This window comes from Erinaceus europaeus, chromosome 13, assembly GCF_950295315.1.
Source record: "Erinaceus europaeus chromosome 13, mEriEur2.1, whole genome shotgun sequence".
Taxonomy (NCBI): domain Eukaryota; kingdom Metazoa; phylum Chordata; class Mammalia; order Eulipotyphla; family Erinaceidae; genus Erinaceus; species Erinaceus europaeus.
In genome coordinates this window covers 59,121,590-59,145,647 of record NC_080174.1, presented here as the reverse complement: position 1 = coordinate 59,145,647, position 24,058 = coordinate 59,121,590, and the positions used below count along the sequence as shown (strand labels likewise).

Here is a 24,058-nt window from a genome sequence, read left to right as displayed (position 1 = left end):
CACATGGAAAACAGGAGCTTGAACCTGTGTCTTTGGGCACTGAAATGTGTATGCTTAACCAGGTGCACCACCTCCTGGATCCACAGATTGTATTCTTTTAGGTGAGAACATTTGAGATGTCTGGGCAGTATGAACATTGGAAATGGGGACAGCTGAGAAAAACCAGGCTAAATTAGTAATCAAACTTCAAAATACTTTTGAGTCTTGTCTGCCAGCTGCTATGCATATCTAACCTAATCATTCATTCAAGAGTCAGGAAAACAACTTGTCAGTTTGGGTCTACAGATCAGGTGGGTAACAGTAGCACACAGTCTACTGTTTTTGAGAAGTCTGATGTTTTTGAGAGGGCTGCAATTGCTTTATATCAGTGTTTCATACACATATGTGTTGCTTCATGACTTTTTGTTTGTTTGTTTATCAATGACACCAAGTATAAAGTGGTGCCCCCTGGACATTAGCCCATGTAGCCTTGGTAGGGAGTCAGATACACCATTTAGGTTTGTATAATTACAAGACGGGATGTTCACACAATCATAAAATTGTCTAAAAGCACTTTTCTCTAGAAATATCCCTGCTGCTAAGTGAGGCATCAGCTATAAATAGTGCTACTTCCTTCGATAGCCAGGATTGATGAGTACAGAAATCCTGGATGGAAATGGTCGTGGTAACACTCATTATTACTCCTACTAAAATTACTAGGACAAAATTTTGTCACTCGACCCTGCAATTTTATGTTGCTGCCCTACTAAAGAGGGTCTAATCTGTTGTACCACCATAAACCAGAGCTAAGAAATACTCTGGGTGTGTGTTTTTATCTCTCTCATTAAAATAAAGCAAATAAAAGGGGAAAAGATGCCAGCTAAGACCATAACTAGTCAAAGAAAGAAGGACAGTGATTGTTAAAAGTACTTTTGATTTATTTGTTACAAATATGCCTGTTTGGGATGTGCAGATAAGTGCATTTGATCTTTTCTTCCATTATCCTCTAAAATCTAACATATTAATAATATGTTAAAAATATATTTAAAATATCTCCTTTATATCATAGCACACAAGTGACAGAGTATCAAGGAATAGAGTGAACATAACCGTCTAACGTCTTCACTGTCTTTGAGGGAAAATTTTACTGTAATCCAGTTATAGTAGCCAGAGGAAGTTGATACAAGACCAAACTGGCAGGACAAATGGAAACACACAGGGAAAGATAGCCTAGAAACAAAGGATCAAATCCTGTCCTTCTTACACAAGGATCCCTGGATATTTCTCAAATACAGGTGAATTCCATTCTCCGACATCAACACAATTTTTGAGCTGCCAATGGGGACCCTGGAGGGATCCGGCATCAGCTCAAAGCGGAGCAGAGTCAGGGCCACAGCCACCTTCATCTCGTTCATAGCAAACTGTTTCCCGATGCAGTTCCTGGGAATGGAGTGAGAATGAGATGAGAGGGGCACTCAACACCTTTCTCAGCTGGGCAGCATTTGCCACAGAGTCCCTGCATGGAACAGAGCATCCAGCTTCCTCCTCCTGACCCAGCTCAGACATACCCTTTCAGGACTATACAACTCCATTGCACATGGTAGAGCTTACATACTCTCTCTTTAACTTACTTTTTTTTTTCTCAGTCACTTTTTAAATTTGTGGTTCACAGTGGCTTGTATACAAGACTATAAGGTGACAGGGTATAGGTCCACACTGGTCCCACCACCAATGCTCTGTGCCCCATTCTCCCAATGATAAACATTAGTTTGCACAGTCTTTGAGTCAGTGGTTTACTTCTTTTTTTTTTCAAGTTGATGACACACTCTCTCCTGACCTCTGAGAAACTTACTTCTCTTCTAGGAACTAACCCTACTCCTACTGGGAAATGAACATTATATTTGAGGAGGATCAGTGCTCCAACCACAATCAAGTCAAGGGAATCACTAAAGATTTAATTTTTTCAGTACTTCTAGAACTGCCTTTTACAAGTAAGGCATGGTAAGTATTGAACTCAGTCATCATCATTGTGGAAGGGTAGGAAGAAATCAACTCACCCTAGTTCTTAGAGAACCAGATAGAGTTATTAAGAAAATTAAATTGGGGGCTGAGATGTTAGCATAATGAATATGCAAAAGGACTCCTTGGTTGGAGTCACCAAAGGTCCTAGGTTCAGTCCCCAGGACCACCATAAGCCAGAGCAGAGCAGTGCTCTGGTTCAAACAAAAAACAAAAACTGTAAAATATTTAGAAGAAGAGGAAATGAAAACGGACAGAAAATTTTGGGAGGGGTGGCTTAAGAATCGGATCTGTTATCTGATTCAGTGTAATAGTTGAGAGTCCTGCTCCTTTATTCCCACAGCCAAGCATTTTTGGTCTTCTTTCAGCTCTACTGTCCTTTTTTTTTTCAATTAATTAATTTATTTATTTAAGAAAGGAGATATTAACAAAATCATAGGATGGGGGGTTACAACTCCACACAATTCCCGCCACCCAATCTCCATATCCCATCCCCTCCCCAATAACTTTCCCATTCTCTATCCTTCTGGGAGCATGGACCCAGGGTCATTGTGGGTTGCAGAAGGTGGAAGGTCTGGCTTCTGTAATTGCTTCCCCGCTGAACATGGGTGTTGACTGGTTGGTCCATACTCCCAGTCTGCCTCTCTCTTTCCCTAGTAGGATGAGTCTCTGGGGAAACGGAGCTCCAGGACACATTGGTGGGGTCTTCAGTCCAGGGAAGCCTGGCCGGCATCCTGATGGCATCTGGAACCTGGTGGCGTTTTCGGCAGTTGTTGTCAGAACTCAGAACAGAAGCTACTTCTCAGTCCGTCATCTTGGCTCCGCCCCCCTCTATTGTCCTTTTCTACTCTCTCTCTCTCTCTCTCTCTCTCTCTATATATATATATATATATATATATATATATATATATATATATGGGCACTATTCTGTCTCCTGCCTCCCCTCCCTCTACAAGGAAGCCAGGAATCAGCTCAATTCTGCTGTGCCCTCCAGCACAAGCAGGACATGTCCTGATGCCTCAGCTGACATCAATCCCACCATAGAGTGTTGCTTCTCTCACATCTGAATATCATCCTGCTCAGCACATGTTGAGAACCTGGAGATAGTCCTCCCTCCATCTCTCTTTTCACATCTTCAGGCTATCCAATGACATCCTTGAGCAAGGGCTCTAGAGGGTGAGCTTTCTCCTAGCATTAAACTTGTATAATTTAATGAAATTGAATGACCTGAAAAAATAGAACCCACAAATAATAAAATAAAAATAAAAGTAGGTTCCCGGAAGATGGCGGACGGAGAAGCTACTAGTGGCTTGAGCTCTGACCACATCCTCTGAAAATGGTAGGATTTTCTGCCTTTAGTAGGCCAGTCAATAAGGGGTCCTAGCGGTGACACCAAGGAGGTGACTATAACTTAATTTGGGTTAAAAAATAGAGTAGAAAAAAAGAAAAAAATTTTCTTTTAAATTATTATCTCCAAAGCGTACCTTGTTCCCCTCCCACCCCCATAACCAGTCCCTGGGGACCAGCTCCTAACAGGCTCCCCTGCTGAGCTTATTTCTTTACCAGGATTCCCATCCCACCAGGGAGTATCATTCATTCTAAGTCTAGTCCCTTCTGAAACCTCTGGCCTTTTTTCTTTCTAAGTAGCCAGCCCCCCTGCGCATAGCTAATTAAATAATTTTTAAAATTTTTTAAATAAAAATTTTTTTCCTTCCACTGCTCTTTTATTACTGTTCTTTTTCTTATCTTTTTTTCACTCTTTCTTTTTCTTTTTCTCATTCTTTTCATCCTTTCTTCCTTAATCCTACAGCTTCTAAAGCCACAAGAACCATACCACACACCACCAAACAGTGTGCTTTCACTGATACATGTTTGGGAATTATTATGGGGAAGAATTCTGACTCAGAGTGGACTCTCACTGCGAGTATCTCTGCTCAACTTCCCTTCCTCCTTTAGCTACCCCTAGAATATACAGTGGATAGTAGATTTGTATAACTGTCTATTTCAGCTATCCTTATCTAGTCCTGAGGTTTTTGTTTGTTTGTTTGTTTGTTTTTCTTTCTTAACAATCAGCTGCCACTGCTCACGAGGTTTGAGGTAATCTGGGACAGGGTTTTTTTGTACCCTGCTCTATTTTATTATTAATATTATATAAAGGCATATATCTTCCGCCCATTTGGGTTGATCAGAATGAACTCTTAGGGTATCATTCATTGATAGGGTAGTGGGCATCTTATCTATTGTGGGAGGAACTAGTCTCATTACTCCTACCACCTCTACAGACTCTCCCTTCCTCCTCCTCCTAGCTAATTAAAAAAAATAAAATACAATTAAATTAAATTAAAAATAAAGTAATAAAAAAAACTTTCCTTTCACTGCTCTTTAATTATAGCTCTTGTTCTTATCTTTCCTTTTTTCTCTCTCTTGTTTCTTTTTTTATGTTGTCATACACTTCTTCCTTCCTTCTTCTTTGTCTTTCTGAATTTAGGAATTATTTTGGGGAAGAAATCTGACTCAGAGTGGACTCTCTATGTGAGTATCTCTGCTCTACTTCCCTTTCCCCTCTTGTTACCCCTAGAATATACAGTGGATAGTATATTTGCATAACTGTCTATTCTTGCTATCCCTTCTTTCTTTGCTTTCTCTTCTTCACTGGGATTTGGTTACTATTTTTTCATGGACTGGAGACATTGTTTGGCTAACTGGTAGAGATTAAACTGCTTCAATACTTGCTTCGGTTGCTATTGTAATTCCTGAGGATGGTGAGTACAATAGTCATAAAGATATTTAGTACAGTGTTGCTTGTACTCAAGACACAACAACTGAGGAACAACAGAGCATAAAAATAAGAAACATATAAATAAAAAAAATGGGTAGATAAAAAAATAAAACTGTTACTCCAATGAATGAAGACAAGAGTCCAGAAGAAACTACAAATCAGCCAGAAGTAATCATAGATAAGAAAACTATGCAAGCAATAATAAACTTAATAATCACAGAAATGAAAACAACATTGGAGGAAAGGAATGGCAGTATTAGGGAAACAACAGTTGAGACCCCCAAGGAAAATACTAACTACCTTGAGGCAATTAGAGAACTGAAAGCTGAAATAGCTGTAATGAAGAAAGAAGCTGAGGCAAGGGAAAGCAGACTAACAGAAGCAGAAAGCAGAATTAGTCAGACAGAGGATGAGTTAGAGAAAACGAAGAAAGAGGTGAAAGAGCTCAAAAAGAGATTGAGAGACATTGAAAACAACAACAGAGATATATGGGATGATCTCAAAAGAAGTAACATTCACATAATTGGCCTGCCAGAGGAAGAAAGAGAGGAAGGGGAAGCAAACATTCTAGAGGAAATAATAGAAGAAAACTTCCCAGACCTGAATAACAGAAGGACATCAAGATTCAAGAGGCCCAGAGAGTTCCAAACAGAATCAACCCAGACCTGAAGACACCAAGACACATCATAGTCACAATGAAAAGGAGTAAGGATAAAGAAAGGATCCTAAAGGCTGCAAGAGAGAAACAAAAAATCACATACAAGGGAAAACCCATAAGATTATCTGCAGATTTCTCCACTCAAACTCTAAAAGCTGGAAGAGAATGGAAAGATATCTATCGAACCCTGAATGAAAAGGTTTCAACCAAGGATAATATATCCTGCTAGACTTTCATTCAAACTAGATGGAGGGATCAAAACCTTCTTAGACAAACAATAGTTAAAGGAGGCAACCATCACCAAACTGGCCCTGAAAGAGGTTCTAAAAGACCTCTTATAAACAAGAACATCACTATAATACCTGCAATATATCAGAGCAAATAAAAATTTATTTTGAACAATGGCACTACAATACATTAAATCCATAATATCAATAAATGTCAATGGCTTCAACTCACCCATCAAAAGGCACAGGGCGGGGGGATGGATCAGAAAACATACCCCAACCATATGCTGCCTGCAAGAATCCCATCTGTCACAACAAGATAACACAGACTTAAAGTGAAAGGATGGAAAACTGTCATACAGGCTAACGGACCACAAAAAAGGGCAGGAACAGCCATTCTCATCTCAGACATGATAGATTTTAAGTTAAATAAGGTAATAAAAGATAGGCAAGGACACTACCTAATGATTAGAGGATCAATCAGCCAAGAAGACTTAACAATCATTAACATCTATGCACCCAATGAGGGACCATCTAAATACATCAAGCACATACTGAAAGAATTTCAAAAATACATCAATAGTAATACATTAATAGTGGGAGATTTCATTACCCCACTCTCACACTTAGACATATCAACAAAGCAGAGAACCAACAAAGATACAAGAGAATTGAATGAAGAGATTGACAGACTAGACCTCTTGGACATTTTCAGAGTCTGTCACCCCCAAAAAATGGAATACACCTTCTTTTCAAATCCACATAACACATACTCAAGGATAGACCACATGTTAGGCCACAAAGACAACATCAATAAATTCAAGAACATTGAAATCATCTCAAGTATCTTCTCAGACCACAGTGGAGTAAAACTAACATTTAACAACAAACAGACAATTATTAAAAGTCACAGAATTTGGAAACTAAACAACATACTCCTTAAGAACCACTGGGTCAGAGATTCACTCAAGCAGGAAATTCAAATGTTCCTGGAAACAAATGAAAATGAAGTCACAACCTATCAAAATATTTGGGACACAGCTAAAGCAATACTGAGAGGGAAACTTATAGCCATACAATCACATATTAAACACCAAGATGAAGCTCAAATGAACGAACTTACTGCACACCTCAAGGACTTAGAGGAAGATGAACAAAGGAACCCTAAAGCAACCAGAAGGACAGAAATAACTAAAGTCAGAGCAGAAATAAACAACATCGAAAATAAAAGAAGCATACAAAAGATCAATGAAGCCAAATGTTGGTTCTTTGAAAGATTAAACAAAACTGACAAACCCCTAGCCAGACTCACCAACAAAAAAGAGAGAAGACTCAAATTAATAGAATTGTAAACGATGCAGGATATATCACAACTGACACCACAGAAATACAGAGAATCCTGCAAGACTTCTATGAAGAACTATATGCCACCAAGTTAGAGAATCTGGAAGAAATGGAACAATGCCTAGAAGCATATGCCCTTCCAAAACTGAACCAAGAAGAACTACAAAATCTAAATGCACCAATCACAGACAAAGAAATTGAAACCATTATTAAGAATCTCCCCAACAACAAAATTCCTGGACCAGATGGCTTCACAAATGAATTCTATAAAACTTTCAGGAAACAGTTAGTACCCATACTTCTTAAGCTTTTACATAAGACTGAAGAAACAGGAATACTCCCTTCCACCTTCTATGAAGCCAACATCACCCTGATACCAAAAGCTGATAGGGACAGAACAAAAAAGGAAAACTACAGACCAATATCTCTGATGAACATAGATGCCAAAATATTAAACAAGAACTCGGCCAACCGGATACAGCAACATATCAAAAAGATTGTTCATCACGACCAAGTGGGATTCATCCCAGGAATGCAAGGCTGGTTCAACATCCGTAAATCAATCAATGTCATTCACCACATCAATAAAAGAAAAGCTAAAAACCACATGATTATCTCAATAGATGCAGAAAAAGCCTTTGAGAAAATCCAATACCCATTCATGCTCAAAACTCTACAAAAAAATGGGAATAAATGGGAAATTCTTCAAGATACTGGATTCTATATATATCAAACCTACAGTCAACATCATATTCAATGGACAGAAGTTGAAAGCATTCCCCCTCAGATCCAGGACTAGACAGGCTGTCCACTGTCACCGTTACTCTTCAACATAGTATTGGAAGTTCTTGCCATAGCAATCAGGCAAGAGAAAGAAATCAAAGGAATACAGATTGGAAGGGAAGAAGTCAAGCTCTCACTATTTGCAGATGATATGATAGTATACATAGAAAAACCTAAAGAATCCAGCAGAAATCTACTGGAAGTTATTAGGCAATATAGCAAGGTATCAGGCTACAAAATCAATGTACAAAAATCAGTGGCATTTCTTTATGCAAACACTAAATCTGAAGAAGAAGACATCCAGAAATCACTCCCATTTACTGTTTCAGCAAAATCAATCAAATACCTAGGAATAAAGTTGACCAAAGAAGTGAAAGACTTGTATACTGAAAACTATGAGTCACTACTCAAGGAAATAGAAACTGATACCAAGAAATAGAAAGATATCCCAAGCTCAAGGATTGGAAGAAAAAATATCATCAAAATGAATATTCTCCCAAGAGCCATATACAAATTTAATGCAATACCCATCAAAGTTCCACCAAGCTTCTTTAAGAGAATAGATCAAACACTACAGTCATTTATCTGGAACCTGAAAACACCTAGAATTGCCAGAACCATCTTGAGGAAAAGAAACAGAAATGGAGGCATCACACTCCCAGACCTTAAACTATATTATGAAGCCATCATCATCAAAACAGCATGGTACTGGAACAAAAATAGGCACACAGACCAGTGGAACAGAATTGAAAGCCCAGAAATAAATCCCAACACCTATGGACATCTAATCTTTGATAAGGGGGCCCAAAGTATTAAATGGAAGAAGGAGGCTCTCTTCAATAAATGGTGCTGGGAAAACTGGGTTGTAACATACAAAAGAATGAAATAGAACCACTTTATCTCACCAGAAACAAAAATCAACTCCAAATGGATCAAAGACCTGGATGTCAGAGCAGAAACAATCAAATACTTAGAGGAAAACATTGGTAAACAGTTTCCCACCTACACCTACACCTCAAGGACATCTTTGATGAATCAAACCCAATTGCAAGGAAGACTAAAGCAGAAACAAACCAATGGGACTACATCAAATTGCAAAGCTCCTGCACAGCCAAAGAAACTATTAAACAAACAAAGAGACCCCTCACAGAATGGGAGAAGATCTTCACATATCATACCTCAGACAAGAAACTAATCACCAAAATATATAAAGAGCTCAGCAAACTTAGCACCAAAAAAACAAATGATCCCATCCAAAAATGGGCAGAGGATATGAAAAAAACATTCACCTCAGAGGAGATCCAAAAGGCTAACATATGAAAAACTGCTCTAGGTCACTGATTGTCAGAGAAATGCAAATTAAGACAACACTAAGATACCACCTCACTCCTGTAAGAATGGCATACATCAAAAAGGACAGCAGCAACAAATGCTAGAGAGGTTGTGGGGACAGAGGAACCCTTTTACATTGCTGGTGGGAAAGTAAATTGGTACAGCCTCTGTGGAGAGCAGTCTAGAAAACTCTCAGAAGGCTAGACATGGACCTTCCATATGATCCAGTAATTCCTCTCCTGGGCTTATACCCCAAGGACTCCATAACACCCAACCAAAAAGAGGTGTGTACTCCTATGTTCATAGCAGCACAATTCATAATAGCTAAAACCTGGAAGCAACCCAGGTGCCCAACACCAGATGAGTGGCTGAGAAAGCTGTGGTATATATACACAATGGAATACTATGCAGCTATCAAGAACAATGAACCCACCTTCTCTGACCCATCCTGGACAGAGCTAGAAGGAATTATGTTAAGTGAGCTAAGTCAGAAAGATAAAGATGAGTATGGGATGATCCCACTCATCAACAGAAATAGAGGAAGAAGATCTGAAAGGGAAACTAAAAGCAGGACCTGACCAAATTGTAAGTAGGGCACCAAAGTAAAAACCCTGTGGTGAGGGGTAGACATGCAGCTTCCTGGGCCAGTGGGGGGTGGGAGTGGGTGGGAGGGATGGGTCACAGTCTTTTGGTGGTGGGAATGGTGTTTATGTACACTCCTAGTAAAATGTAGTTTATAAATCACTAGTTAATTAATATGAGAGGGGGAAAATTAATTGTATGTCTCGAAGTTTTTTAAAACACAGACTGAATCTTTTTAATATATAGGCCATGTAATTGATATGTAGAGTCTCTCAAAAGCCTAGACCAAGTAGATCAGAAGCAACCAATAGTACAGCTATATACAAGATACTGGGTACTGTACAGCAAACCCTAACAAAAAGACTTTTCAAAGTTAACCCAATTACCAAATAATGTGATGATAACATTAACTATCAATAGTCTTTTTGAACCCTAAGACAGCAGGAACCTCACATATCCACTATAGAGCCTCTACTTCCCCCAGTCCTCTAACCCTTGGGTAGGGCCCACTCTCCCGTATGCCTCTCCCAATCCATATCAAATAATACTGCATCTGCTGATCACAACCTGATCAACGCCACGATGCCCACCTCAACATGCTTCACTTCAGACTGTGTCCAGAGACTTCACATGTGGAATGACAACCCTTCAGCTTCATTACTAGGTGAGACCTTTCCTTTCATAGTATATTGTAATTCCATCTCAGGTGGTTCACTTTCTAACAAAGTCCCAAAACCTAGATATACACCAGTTTCTGTGAGAGAGAGCTTATGTTCACACGTATTCATAAACTACTGCAAAATAGATACCTGAAAGCAGTAGTACACTAGAGTTTACAGTGAGTATCCCCCTAACACTTCCTCTCCACTATTCCAAGCTTTGGGTCCATGATTGCTCAACAATTTGTTTGGCTTCGTATGTTAACTCTCTTTTCAGTCACCAGGTTCCAGATGTCATCAGGATGCCGGCCAGGCTTTCCTGGACTGAAGCCCCCATCAATGTGTCCTGGAGCTCTGCTTCCCCAGAGACCCACCCTACTAGGGCAAGAGGGAGGCAGACTGGGAGTATGGACCGACCTGTCAATGCCCATGTTCAGCGGGGAAGCAGTTACAGAAGCCATACCTTCCACCTTCTATAACCCACAATGACCCTGGGTCCATGTTCCCAGAGGGATAGAGAGTAGGAAAGCTATCAGGGGAGGGGGTGGGATATGGAGATTGGGTGGTGGGAATTGTGTGTAGTTGTACCCCTCCTACCCTATGGTTTTGTTAATTTATCCTTTCTTAAATAAATAAATAAAATAAATAAAATAGAATAAAAAATAAAAATAAATAAAAGTAAACCTAGGATTCAATTCCCCAGCGCATCCTCTGCCTTTAACTGACAGTCACTGGCTTAAATCATATATCTAAGAGGAACTCATGTTTGTGGAAAAACTAAATGCCAGCATCATTCTGGAAGAAAATCAGACCACGGCAGTTGTATAAATGTAGAGTCACTCAAGAATTGAGGAGTTCAAAGGAGCTTGTTTTTACTTGTGGGAGTCAGGCGGCAGCACAGTGGGTTAAGAGGACTTGGCACTAAGTGCAAGGACAAGCTTAAGGATCCCAGTTACAGCCCCAGCTCCCCACCTGCAGGGGAATGGCTTCACAAGCAGTGAAACAGGCCTGCAGGTGTCTATCTTTCTCTCCTCCTGTTCATTCCCTCCTCTCTCCATTTTTCTCTGTCATATCTAACAATGATGACATCAAAAACAACAACAATAACAACTACAACAATAAAAATACAATAAGGACAACAAAAAGGAAAATAAATAAATATAAAAATATTTTTTAAAAAAACTACTTGCAACAATTACTTTGTAGTTTCCAGAAACAAATGTCTCCTAGCAACTACTGACACCTGAAGTGAGTCTATCACTGGTGAGTCAGCAGCAGTGGAGGGAGGACTTTCACAGCAGCCATTTGAAGAGCCCTAGTCCATCTCAACAGCTGCTTCAAGTTTGCTGCATATTGTATGCTAGGACTCTTTCAAGAGCAGTGTGCCCTATACTGAGTACTGGATATTCTCTCAAAGACTTGATCTTTCACACTTGTATCCTTTCAGTCAACATTATACTATGTGGACTACGAAACTGTAGTAGTCAAATCCTTCATACAAAGGGTTTGCCAGTAGGCAACGTTCTGCCTTTAAGCAAACATAGAAGGGTCAAAGTTGTTTTGGAAGGGACTGCAAAGATAAAAAGTATGGAAACGGATGTAAGAGTTCCTCCAAACATCTACTGAAACCTTTCATGGAGATGCCGTGAACAGTATGTAAAGGAAACAACTACATATCTAAACATACCTCCAAATCACTGCTATGTGAGCAGTGGATTGCTAAGTGAACTGTGATAGAATGGACTGAGAATGTGGGGTGAGAGAAAAAGTCAATTTAGGGTGAATGATCAGTCAATTTTCTGTCAAAAGAGTTTATTGACATGAAATTTTATGAAAAGTACTCATTTTTAAAGCAGTACTTACGAAGTACGGAAAATATCAGAATAGAATGACTGCAGAGCTGTCACTGACAGTGAATTGCAGAATTCCACCGAGAAATACAAATGGGTCAGTGTCATCACGGAGTGTCCTGAAATTGTGTTAACACACGTGCCCCATTCCTGGTGAAGTACCATATAACCTCATAACTGCAAACATCACTATGCAAGTTGATAGACGGTCACATGCATCAGGGCATGCCCCCAAGGGACTCCCTAAACACTCAAGTGCAAAAGACCTCACCTTGACCCTGCTGAGAAGGGCAAGAAAGCATGACTGTGCCGATCAGAACCAGGTGCAAAACGAAAAGGATCAAACACCTGCAGAGACAGTACCATGGCAAGTGAGCTAGTGGCAAACCTTTCTTCCAAGCCACAAAGGGGAGGGGAAGAGCAGAAATTCTCCCACACCCACCTCCCCTGGCCATCATACCTCTGGGTTTGGCCAAACCTTCGGGTTGTGGTGCAAAGCATAAATGGAGAGAGACAATATGACTCCTGTGGGGTGAGATGAAAAAGAGAACTATCACACCCATGGAGAAACTTCTGGCCCCTCAACCAGCAGTGGCCATGTGCATGAACATGAGTCATGAGGTCTGTAAAGAGAGTCATTCCAAATGAAGTTAAACTGAAGCATGAGAGGCAGATAGAACATAGAAGAGGATACCCATGAGGACAGATGGAATAACAGAATTGGAAGCTTACTTTTGTAGCCACTCCCTAGTAACAGCCAGATTAATGAACTGCAGTTGTAAGCAAACAGAGAATGTGCTTAAAATAAATCAGTGCTCACACTATCCCTCCATGGAAGTACTCTTATGTCCATTGTTCAGATAAGGCACCTAAGCCTCAGAGATTGAGTAACTTGCTTATGGTGATGACACTGTAGGATGTGGAGAGGTGGGGATTCAGATCTAGCAAAGAAGTGAGCCAAGAGTTTGCCTCCTGCTGTTCCAGAGGTGTCAGATGTGGTAATCTGCTGGTCCCAGTCCCCGCTGATCCTGGTGCATCCTACTCAGAACAGTGAATTCTCAGTGTCTATTCATCTGACTAGAACACAGAATGAAAGAGCAATATCTACCCTTTCCCTGAGTTCATCTGTTGTATCAGGATTACAATTGATAGTTATATTCTTGAGAAAAAGAATATAGGCCACATTTGGAGGACTGACTGCATTTGGCAATAGAACTCAGAAAAAGCAGTTATTTCAAAGTATTTTAAGTACCTCTTTATCACTGCACATAAGTATTACATAACTACCTCTTTATACATACCTCTTTATCATACCTCTTTATCACTGCACATAAGTATTACATAAGTAGTTTTCTTAAAGGGAAAGGGGGGCTATTTAAAGAGAGTAGACTAGCTCCAATTTAAATATTTAAAATTCTGTGTGTCTATACAGGATCATCAGGTATGAGTTTAGTGAGTCCCTACCTTTGGGTAAGGATCGTCCATCAGAGAAGGTGATGGGCTTGCTGAGTTCCCTGCCAATGCCTGGTACTGGAGGATAGAGTCTCAGTGCCTCCTTGATGCACATGGTGGTGTAGGGCATCTGGTCCAGGTGGTCCCTGAAACAAAGCCCATCATGAGGGCATGAAAAGCATGGTCACACCTGGGTTTCCTCCCCTAGGCAGACAGGGCTCCAAGTGGCTGGGACACTCACCAGGTGATGGAGGCACCATCCCCTAGGAGGCTCTGGATCTCCTCCCGGCACCTCTGCTGATGCTCAGGGTGGGAAGCCAGAGCATACAGGATCCACGAGATGCCACTAGCTGTGGTGTCATGACCCTCAAACATGAATGTGTCCACCTCTGCACGGAGGTCCTTGTCAGACAAGCTACTCCCATTCTCCATCTGGGGAAGGATAGTGACAGCAAAGGGTTTGCCCCTTCCTTGGGGGATCTGGGCAAAGCCTCAGTTTCTCCATCACACACTCACTCTGGAAAAGAGGAGGATGTCCAGGAAATCCAGGTGCCTCTTCTGTCTGACCTTCTCCAGCTCTCCCTCCTTCTGCAGTTGAGCCTTCCTCAGCCGGATCACTCGGTCTGTCCCAGAACAGTGGACCCAGGCAGAGCTGAGAATACTGGGTGCCCAGATGCGGCAAGCACAGTAGCCCAGATTGTCCCCAAGCTGCAGTCTGGGTACAGGTGTGTGGGGTTGAGTATGGGAGTGGGTGTGCACATCAGCTGAGGGTTCCAGAACCCTCTTGTTATAGATTTTGCCTTCCCTCAAGAGCTCAGCCCATGGGGCTCCCTGGATTCTACAGGGAGGGTCCCATTCAGCCATCACCAATAAGGTGACATATGTTCATCGCTGCAAACATCTTGTGCCCCAACTCCTTGTTTCTGACCCCCTGCATGAGAAACATTCCCCACACTGGCCTGCCACCATTCCTAAGGAATCTGTGAGCTCCCAGCTCTGTCTGAGGCATGAGGGCCAGACCCTTTTGGTGTGCCTGATGCAGGAGGGGATTAGTCCAGGGGAATGTCCGACCTGTGTGTTCATGGGCCGCCTGGCAGGCACGGTAGTTCCTGCGGCCTTCAGCGGTCAGTCCATAGAGGTGGTCATTATGGTAAAAGACGTTCCTCAGTCGGGAATAAAACAGGTTCTTTAGGTCTATGATCGCCTGGATGTAGGATTGGGAGCTCCTAAAGGAAGAAGTGTCAGAAGAGACTAGAGAGGAGGGCAGACTCTGACCTAGCGGAAGGGTGAAACTCTGGATGGAGGTTTCTGCTAACAACAGATCACAAGAAAGCATTTTCTTTTCTGTTTATATCCTTAAGGACCTCCTTTCTTTATCGGTTCAAGAGGAGTCAGGCTTCTCTGTATGCCACGATCATTTATCTGGCACCAGCTTTGATGGGGATAGAATATAACCTTCCCCAGGCGGTAGCACAACTGTTTAAGTGCATGTGGCATGAAGCACAAGGACAGGCCTAAGGATCCTTGTTCCAGCCCCCAGCTTCCCACCTGCAGGGGTGTTGCTTCACAGGCTGTGAAACAGTTCTACAAGTGTCTACCTTTCTCTCCCCCTCTCTGCCTTCCCCTCTTCTCTCCATTTCTCTTTGTCCTATCCAGCAACAAAGACATCAATAACAACAACAATAATAAATACAACAACAATAAAAAAACCAAGGGCAACATAAGGAAAATTAAATTTTAAAAAAGAATATAACCTTTCCTAGTCTAGTAACTGAATCTTATTTGTTATACTAGTTTATGCTCCAGATACCCTATGTGCATCTCAGGTAAGTCCACACCTCTCGGTTAGAATAAAGACACACAGTTGGAGGTGCTCACTGACCTGTCTGTCTGGACACTGCCCTGGTAGCTGAAGGCACACTTCATGATGGTGTCCAGGGTCATCAAGGAGACATGCTCAAAGATCTCCAGATGGGAGTTCTGGCTGATGCGTTCTTCCCATTTGTCCTATACAGTGAGGGGGAAAATTACCTTTTTCTACCAGAAGGGTAGAAATAGGCTCACAGCCTATTTCTCTTCTCTCTCTAGATATACTGTTTAGAATTTTTACTTTCCAGATCAGATGCATCAAAGCTGGTTAAGACTGTGACATTAAGGCTTACAAAATGATGCCTACTATTCTGTAGATCTCTGTATAGAATATAAAATTATCTTATAATCATCTGATTTTTCTTTTTAATTTTGTTATTTTGTTATTAGGGGATTAATGACTTATAGTCAACAGTAAAATCCAGTTGCATTCTTTTTAGTTTTTGTAGCAAAGTGTGATAATAAGCACATTTGAGCAAACACATTGTTTCTCAGGGACAGGAGATTGATCTGCCTAAGAACTGAGAAGACCTAATGGACAGGAGAAATTCAAACAGAGAGATTGTTATAGGTCACTACTAGGCTATTGACTTGCTTCAATATTTTAAGGGATTAAGATATGAACTTGATTGGAAAGACTACATTTCCCAGTATTCTTGGTACCAAGCAACAAAGAAACTAAAAAGGCAGGGGAGGGGGATGTTAAGCAAATTGAGGAACTGGAGAGGAAGCTGGAATTTGCCCATGAACTCTGAACCATAAGTACCAGGAGATCAAGAACTGGGGTAAAAAAAGAGGCATGGAGAAGAAGGGGTTGCAGGTGGAAATAGTGGATCTGTCCTGAAGCCAGAGAGGACTTGAGGATTGGTGGGTACAGGAAGTAGTCACAATGTTTTGTTTTGTTTTAATGTCCTTCATTCTCCTTAATATAAGACAATAAAGCCCTATTTTCATGCAATTAATCAATATACTTTTTATTTTATGAAAGCCTTTATAGATATTAGTCTATAGTAGTCATATCTACACTAAAAGAGACAAAATACCCCTATTACTTTGGGAGACGTAACATCTCCTATAACAGTATCAAGGGCAGAGAAAGCCTAAGGAGTTAGTACGGGGCTCTGAACCAAGGTAATCCAGGGACTTCCAATTCCTTTCCTTCATCAAATGCATCCCACACAAGTATTGAGAAATGAATTGTGATGGAGAAGCAGTTCTCTTTCTCTCTCTCTCTCCCTCTCCCTCTCTCTCTCTCTCTCCCTCTCCCCCCTCTCTCTCTCTTTCTCCCTCTCTCTTTCTCTCTCTCTCTCTCTTTCTCTCTCTTCCTCTCCCTCTCTTTCTCTCTCTCCCTCTCCCTCTCTCTCTCTCTCTCCCTCTCCCTCTCCCTCTCTCTCTCTCTCTCCCTCTCCCTCTCTCTCTCTCTCTCCCTCTCTCTTTCTCCTTCTCTCTCTCCTTTAACTCTGGATCCCAGCGAGATCCAGTGAGTGATACCCTGGGATGTGCACCCACCACTAAGTGAAGGCTGTCAGTCCAGCCAGGGGCACGTTGTCCTGCTGCCCAGGGGAATGGCCTGGCTCTGGTTCACAGTGCTAAAGCACTGACAGAGGGATGGGGGGGTGTTTTTCCCACCATGACTCCATTGTGAGGGTTGAGGAAAATGTGGATCCAAACTGCTGCCTGGATAACATCTTGCTGAGCTGCTTTGTGGAGAATCCTTACTCACAGTAAGGTCTGAGCCTGTTCATGTTATCTGAGTGGCACATTCAAAGAGTTGTCTGGGAGTGGAGTCTGAGCTGTTCTGTGCATGGTTGTGTGCAGGTAAGAAAAAGAACAGACTCACCAGCATCACTCGAGCAGAGTCAGCCATGGTCCCCACATAGGGCTTCAGGATGTTGTAGTGGAAGGCTGGGGTCAGCATCCGCCTGTGTTCAAACCAGGGCTGTCCATTCAGCAGGAGCAAACCATACCCTGAGGCAAAGATAAATGTTTAGGAAGGAGATAAGCAGTTAGAGAGATGACTGAGAAACAGCTAGCCAGAAAAAGGTTGTGAGATAGTGGCACCCCTCTAGATGCTTTTCAGGTGGAAACAATTAAATGGGCATCTGACAAATTAACAGATAAGAAGACATTTAATTATATGCCTATAAGGCACTTATATAGATATGAAAGACTCCAGAGATTGACAGCATGGAGTGTTGTCTTTAGGAGTAAGGAAAGGGGTTCAGGACTCTGGAAATTAAGGGAAGGAAGTCAGGTTACGGGAGATGTGAATCTCAATTGTTTGGAAAGTATGTGTCACTAGTGCTTCAAAAACATAGTGACCCCAAAAAGGAATCTGAGTTTATAGTCTATCACATTCACCAGTGTTCATAGAATTAGCTCCAAACACAAGTAGCTCATGAAAACAGGACTATAATCCAAATTCTTTTAGATATTCAAAGAGGGGAGTAAAATGTTTTCCTGAGATATTTGTTCCAAAGTGCCTCTTTGGAATCTGTATAGCAAAATGTCATATTTTGGATCATACATTCTTTCCACCATGGAAATCTCAGTACATTTAGATAATGTGAATTCCCCAAGTTGGCTTGTTCATAAGATGCTCTTATGACCTCTGGATGGAATAGGTTGGAAGGGGAGAGTTCACAGAAGGAATTAAATAAACATCCAGCTGTGAACCATAGAAAAACTTAGAAGTGACGAGGAAGAAAACTGAGCTTTCATAATACCCTCACCATCATTTCAAGGGAGTAAGAGATTATTCAAAAAGAGTGAAAGGAGTCTTGATTCAGAGGTAAAACTGGTATTATTGCTACCTATAGCCCAAGTAGACAACTTTTCCTCCCATGCTGGAGGCATTTCTAGGTATGTGTACTTACCAATCCAGGGAACAGTGAGTCTGTAGGAACCATGAAGAGCTTTTGGATCTGAAAGGAAAGGCAGGGCATTGTAGAAACTAGAAGGAACAAAACAATACAGATACCTCCAGGAGGAACTGAACTCCCATCCCTTCCAGATGCCTGTCAGTTGGCAGTCTGTCTCCAGTCACCTTCCACCACCTCCTACACTTGGTCCCTCTGTCTTCTTTAGTCACTGTGAGATCAGGGAGTCAGTCTTGGTATCCCAGCAGTTAGGATGGTGATTTGGCAAGAGCAAAAGCTCTGCCCTCAATGCCAGTGGAGAAGGCAGAAGACTGTGTGGTTTCTCTATATTTTATGAGGGCAGGTCCCACTCAGAAGGCAAATGCCAAGCAGTACAGAAGGAAATTGTCCAGAAGATCTTGGGTAGCTTTTTGTTTTTCCTGTGTCTTTGGTCTATAATTTCACACCTCTACAAACCTAGATTACCACACCATACCTACCATCACAATACCAATAACTCCCAGTGTAATTTATGAGTTGATTATATATAATAATTCATGACAATTTAATTTTAAAAAAATAATTAAGTGGCCAGACAGTGGTGTACATGGTCAAATGCACATTTTACAGAGTGCAAGGAACTGGGTTTGAGCCCATGATCCCCACCTGAAGGGGGAAAGCTTCACAAGTGGTGAAGTAATGTTGCAGGTGTCTCTCTGTCTCATTCCTCTCTATCTCCCCTTTCCTTCTCATTTTCTCTCTGTCTCTATCCAATAATAAATAAATAAATAAATAAATAAAATTTATTAGAAGAAATGAAAATTTTAAATTACAAAAAATTAATTAACACGACTCTAGTCAACTGATACACTATAAGTAAATACTGCTGGCTTAGGCACACTTGTGGGCTATAACATTAGTTGGTAGAAGGTCTGGGAAATCTGCCACTATCTTCTGGAGTCTCAGGGACAAGGGCAGGTACCCACTGGACTAACATGTTTCTGTGAAGGTGCAGGTTGGGCTCTCACCTGATCTCCCAAGAACCGCCTTCATGTAGTCAGGGTCATAGACCATCAGGTGGGCCCTCGTCCCCCACAGCCAACGAGGAAAGGCACATGGGAACTTCTCTGCCCATTTCAGTAACACCTGTAGCTCCTGATCCTCTTGGAACTGTCATCAGGGAACAGTAAAATCAACTTAAATATTGTCCAGCTCCCACGTTTGGAGTGAGGGTGAATGGCATGATCGTCACAGGCAGATAGTCTGCACCAGCAGAACTAAAAGTTCCGAAGTTTGACTTAGGACTTGGATTCTGATCCAACCTTAATGTTTTTTTGGCCAAGGCTTCACCCCAGGCTCTATTTGGTCTCATTGTTGGTAGGGCCAATGACTGAACTCTGAACTGGGTCAGGGGTCAGGTCACTGTGTAAAATTTTAGATGTCATTAGTGTCACATTTCAGGTGTTTATTTGTTTGTTTCTTTTCCAGAACAGAAAGAAACTGAGAGGTGAGGGGAAAGGAGAGAGGGAGAGACCCTTGTAGCACTGCTCACCTCTTGTGAGGCTGGCCTTCATAGGTAGAGACTTGGAGGCTTGAACCCAGGTCTCTGTGCATGGTAACATGCATGCTCAACCTAGTTTACCACCGTGGGGCCCATTAGTGTGATATTTACTTAAGGATTTTGATGATCTGAAATACTGCTTGAGCGACAGCCTTGTCATTCAGCTTTGTTTATGTAGGGAATAAAAGGATTATCTTTTAAAATGTATGATTGCATTTAAATATTAATTTGCCATGCTAGATGCTCTATCATTTCACATTAGTACATATTAGTAGAAAACGGTGCTGGAGCACCGTTATATATTTTCACTTAATATATGATTAAGTGAAAATTAAGTAGCAAGCTATCAGCATATTTTATTCTTTACATGGAATGTGTGCTCACTTAGAGCGAAGTTTGGATGTGCATCTATGAAAATGGTATGAACTGTTAATTTGCTGTTTCAGATTTTACTTCATTTTCCTAGATTAGTAAAAGAAATGTCTTTGTGACTTCCCACTGCCTGTTATCATCTTGTGAATGTCTCTGTGTGACGCAAAGTCCTTTGCTCCCATCTGAATTCTGGCCTCAGCCACGCTGGCAGCTGCCCTCCCCAGGACCAACACAGATGCTGCTGCTGCTGCTGCTGTTCACTCCCCCGAGCCTCACTAGCTGCCTGTGCACAGGCTCCTGCCTCTAGCTGGTGCTCCCCTGCTCTCTGCCACAGAGCAACAGCCTCCTTTCAGCTTTTGAGACTTGGCTCTGCTTTGCTGCCCCGGGGATTCTCACAGATACTTGAGCTTACACAGGCTTCACTGGGTCAGCTCTCCTTTATTTCACTGCTTCTACTGAACTCAAAGAGACTCTCTGCTCCGCAGGCATCTAACCTCTGCCTGCACCTTCCCTCATACAGAAACTGCCAGGCCTGCGAAAACTTGTCTAACTGTGGGCTAAGCTTCTTCACTGAGCACAGATTTTAATTGAACATCTATTCTGTGCAAGGCTATGACTTAGCTACAGAATTAAGTTACAACTATAGGTCCTTATCTATGTGGAGTTTCCAGTTTAGTAGGGAAACAGAAAGAACAAGAAGTTAGAACAACAGAGTGCTGCTAATATTTTCACAGTCAGAAGTCAAGTCTCTGGGGAAATGCTTTGAGGAATAGGACATAACTCAGAAGTCAATAATAAAAGTTTCTTCATTATGAACTTACTCTGTCATTAAGTCACCAATGACCTAGAGACTGTTGGCTTACAAAACTGAGCTAGAAACATAGCTCCTGGGAGCTCACAGCTATGGCACTGCAGAGGAAGTAGCTGGAACAAGTGCACATTGCTTCATGAGTAGGACAGTCATGAGAAAACATAGACCCCTCTGCTCCCAGAAACATATTAAGGACTATTTGGAGGAGATGGCTGGGACTGGGCTTGGTTAGATGGGTACATGACATTTCCCAGTTTTCCATATAACAATACAAACCTCACTAGGTTCTGTCATCCTTTGGGAACTAATTTACTTTTGCGCAACACTAAGTGAAAAAAAAAAAAAAAAACCTATCTACTGACCAGAACTGGCTTCCATCTATGTGGCAAAAAGAAAAGAAAAGAAAAGAAAAAGGAGGAAAAAAGGATAAATGAAGCACACATCATTTCAATAGAAGGCATGGTGTAATCAGAGACCCAAGGCTGAGACACAATCAAATATGAATGGCACACATGGAGGCCAGGCAGTAGCACAGCAGGTAAAACACACATGGTGTGAAGCACAAGCACCGGTGTAAGGATCCCAGTTCCAGCCCAAGGAGACACACCTGCAGGGGGGTCTCTTCACAAGCGGTAAAACAGGTCTGCATCTTTTTCTCACCCTCTCTGTCTTTCCCTCCTCCTTGGATTTCTATCTGTCTTATCCAACAATAACAACAACAGCAATAGCAATATTAATAACAACAACATGGGCAACAAAAATCACCTCCAGGACTGGTGAATTCCTAGTACAGGCACCAAGCCCCAGTGATAACCCTGGAGGCTATAATAAATAAGTAAATAAATAACAACGAAAGGTAGGCTTCTGTCTATCCTTCCAGTAAAGCTTAGAGCCAAGCAGAGAGAATGGAACTGAGTGAACAGACAGGATGCATATAGAAACCTTATTCTGTAAGAAAATTGAGGGGTAGAACTGGAGAAATTCAAAAAGCCAGTCACTGTCCTCACAATAGAAAGCTGCTAAGGTGGGCTGAGCAAGAATCCTCTCAGAGCTCTGGGACAGCAGTGGTTTCATAGGAAACCAGCAATGGTTTCCTATAAAGAGACAGGTCCTCAGAATGGAATAAAGAGTCAAGATTTGAAAGATAATATGGATCTCGCTACCACCACCACCTTCACACACAGATGCTTTGCCCAGTGATATATTATCCTTTGACAGCCAACTCTCCTCACCCTCCCCCTTCCACCCAGCTCCTCCCTACCTCCCTGGAGTGTCCATAGAACCAGTGGGAGGGAGGCGACAGGAACTGCTCAAAGACCTTGAGCAGCCTCTGTCTCTTCAGGTAGAGCTGGGCTGCCTTGAGAAGCAGCAGAACCAGGCTGAGCAGGGAAGCCACTAGCAGGAGCCCAGAGATGCTGCCCAGGGATCTCAGGGAGCTCAGCACAGGCTCAGTCATGGTGCACAGCTTCTCAATGGCTTCCTGACTCCTCCTGATCTCCTCAGCTCATATCAGTCTTCCCTCAGTGATGGATTGTCCCACCCACCTGTGTCAAGATTGACCACTGGGACTGAGGGCAGAGCTCAGTCACCAGCAATTATTAATTCTGTAAAGTCCATCTTGGGAAACAGAGGAGAAGCTTTCTCAACTTAAAGCTATGTATATATCAATTTTCTATTGCTCAACTTTCTCACTAATTTAATGTGCTAGTCTGCTTGCTAGATACTAGGATGCAATCTTAGGCAAAGAATAAAAAAAGACCTCAAACACTTAGAATCTAGTTTGCCACATTACAATAATAATCATTCTGCAACACAATGCTAGATTATATAGCAGATTTTCAATTTGATATGTATATGCAAATCCATTTACAACTAAACTGTGCATAAATATTTAATTGTATGTCTTACTTCAATGTCAAATTTACTTGTCACTGTCATCTCTTTCAATTATAATATATATTACATTAATTTATGTATATATATACACACATACATATATATCAAGATAATAGGATACTACATTATTTTTAGTGATTGATGGTAAACTCATACTAATGTAACAGCCTTTCAAGCACTTTTTTCTAATTATCCTATTCTGGCACAGGGCAGTGGCACACCTGCTATGACACACACATTAAAGTGTGCAAAGACCTGGGTTCAAGCACTTGGTCCCTATATGTAGTGGGAAAGTATCAAGAGTGGTGAAGCAGTGCTGCAGGTGTCTCTCTTTCTCTCCCTCTCTGTCTCCTCTTCCCCTCTCAACTTTAGTCTCTATCCAAAGTAAATAAAATAAAATAAAATAAAATAAATACTTTATCCAGTTAGACTGTTTGATGAAGAGATTTCCAGACAATCAATAGTTGAAGTAAATCATTACCATAAAACCAACTCTGAGAGAGAAATAAGTGGGCTATCTAAAATGAAAATGAAGAAAGAGAGTTTCATGGGTATGGCTAACGATTAACAAGGAAGGAAAACCACACTTTGGTGGGGGGAAGGGGGTTAGCAGAAAAAACACAAAAGATACCTGCAATGGGTTGGCAGGGAGCAACATGGGCTAGAGGCAGCTGGAATTCAGAACTATACTGCAGCGGGGGGTGGGGGGCGATACAAAAGGATACATTTCAAACTGCGGACTTGGCACTGAGTTAGGTAGCAGCATAGTGGAAAAAAAAAACATAGAAGAGGGGGCTGGGAGAGCCTACCCCTAGCCATAGGCAACTGCATGCACACCACACATTTCAGATCTGGAGTTGGAATCACATGGAAACAGATGGAGCCATATTGAAACTCCCAGTGACCTGAAAATCAGGAATACTATCCCCCTCAGCAACCCTCACTACCAGCCCCCCAACACACCAACAAATATAAACAATACAACTGAACCACCTCCTACTGGTTAAACAGCAGAAACCACACCCAA

At 41.6% G+C, this 24,058-nt stretch overlaps 1 protein-coding gene across 3 annotated transcripts; it reads right to left on the bottom strand.

The window, feature by feature from the left end:
• Positions 1-896: 896 nt before the first annotated feature.
• On the bottom strand, positions 897-22,619 carry LOC103111998 (cytochrome P450 4A6-like). 3 transcript variants are annotated; one of them, XM_007521353.3, is made up of 12 exons: positions 22,397-22,619; positions 19,420-19,561; positions 18,410-18,457; positions 17,374-17,501; positions 15,547-15,671; positions 14,736-14,890; positions 14,181-14,287; positions 13,906-14,096; positions 13,677-13,810; positions 12,673-12,737; positions 12,484-12,560; positions 897-1,419 (listed from the first exon to the last, which is right to left on the bottom strand). In XM_007521353.3, exons 1-12 carry the CDS (start codon positions 22,589-22,591, stop codon positions 1,224-1,226), a joined length of 1,563 nt encoding a protein of 520 aa, XP_007521415.2. In that variant the 5' UTR covers positions 22,592-22,619; the 3' UTR covers positions 897-1,223. The 3 variants fall into 3 exon arrangements, with proteins under 3 accessions (XP_007521415.2, XP_060061957.1, XP_060061958.1); XM_060205974.1 differs by lacking the exons at positions 12,484-12,560; positions 12,673-12,737 and having other exon boundaries at positions 1,298-1,419; XM_060205975.1 differs by lacking the exons at positions 897-1,419; positions 12,484-12,560; positions 12,673-12,737 and adding an exon at positions 12,918-12,982.
• Between the last annotated feature and the right edge of the window lie 1,439 nt (positions 22,620-24,058).

What these genes read in the sequence shown, in the direction of transcription:
- LOC103111998 (XM_007521353.3), bottom strand. Translation starts at nt 22,591, where the DNA reads ATGACTGAGCCTGTGCTGAGCTCCCTGAGATCCCTGGGCAGCATCTCT. An exon ending in GGCAGTGTCCAGACAGACAG is followed by an intron (nt 14,891 to 15,546) that starts GTCAGTGAGCAC and finishes TTCTTCCTTTAG; the next exon opens with GAGCTCCCAATCCTACATCC. An exon ending in ACATCCTCCTCTTTTCCAGA is followed by an intron (nt 14,097 to 14,180) that starts GTGAGTGTGTGA and finishes ATCCTTCCCCAG; the next exon opens with ATGGAGAATGGGAGTAGCTT.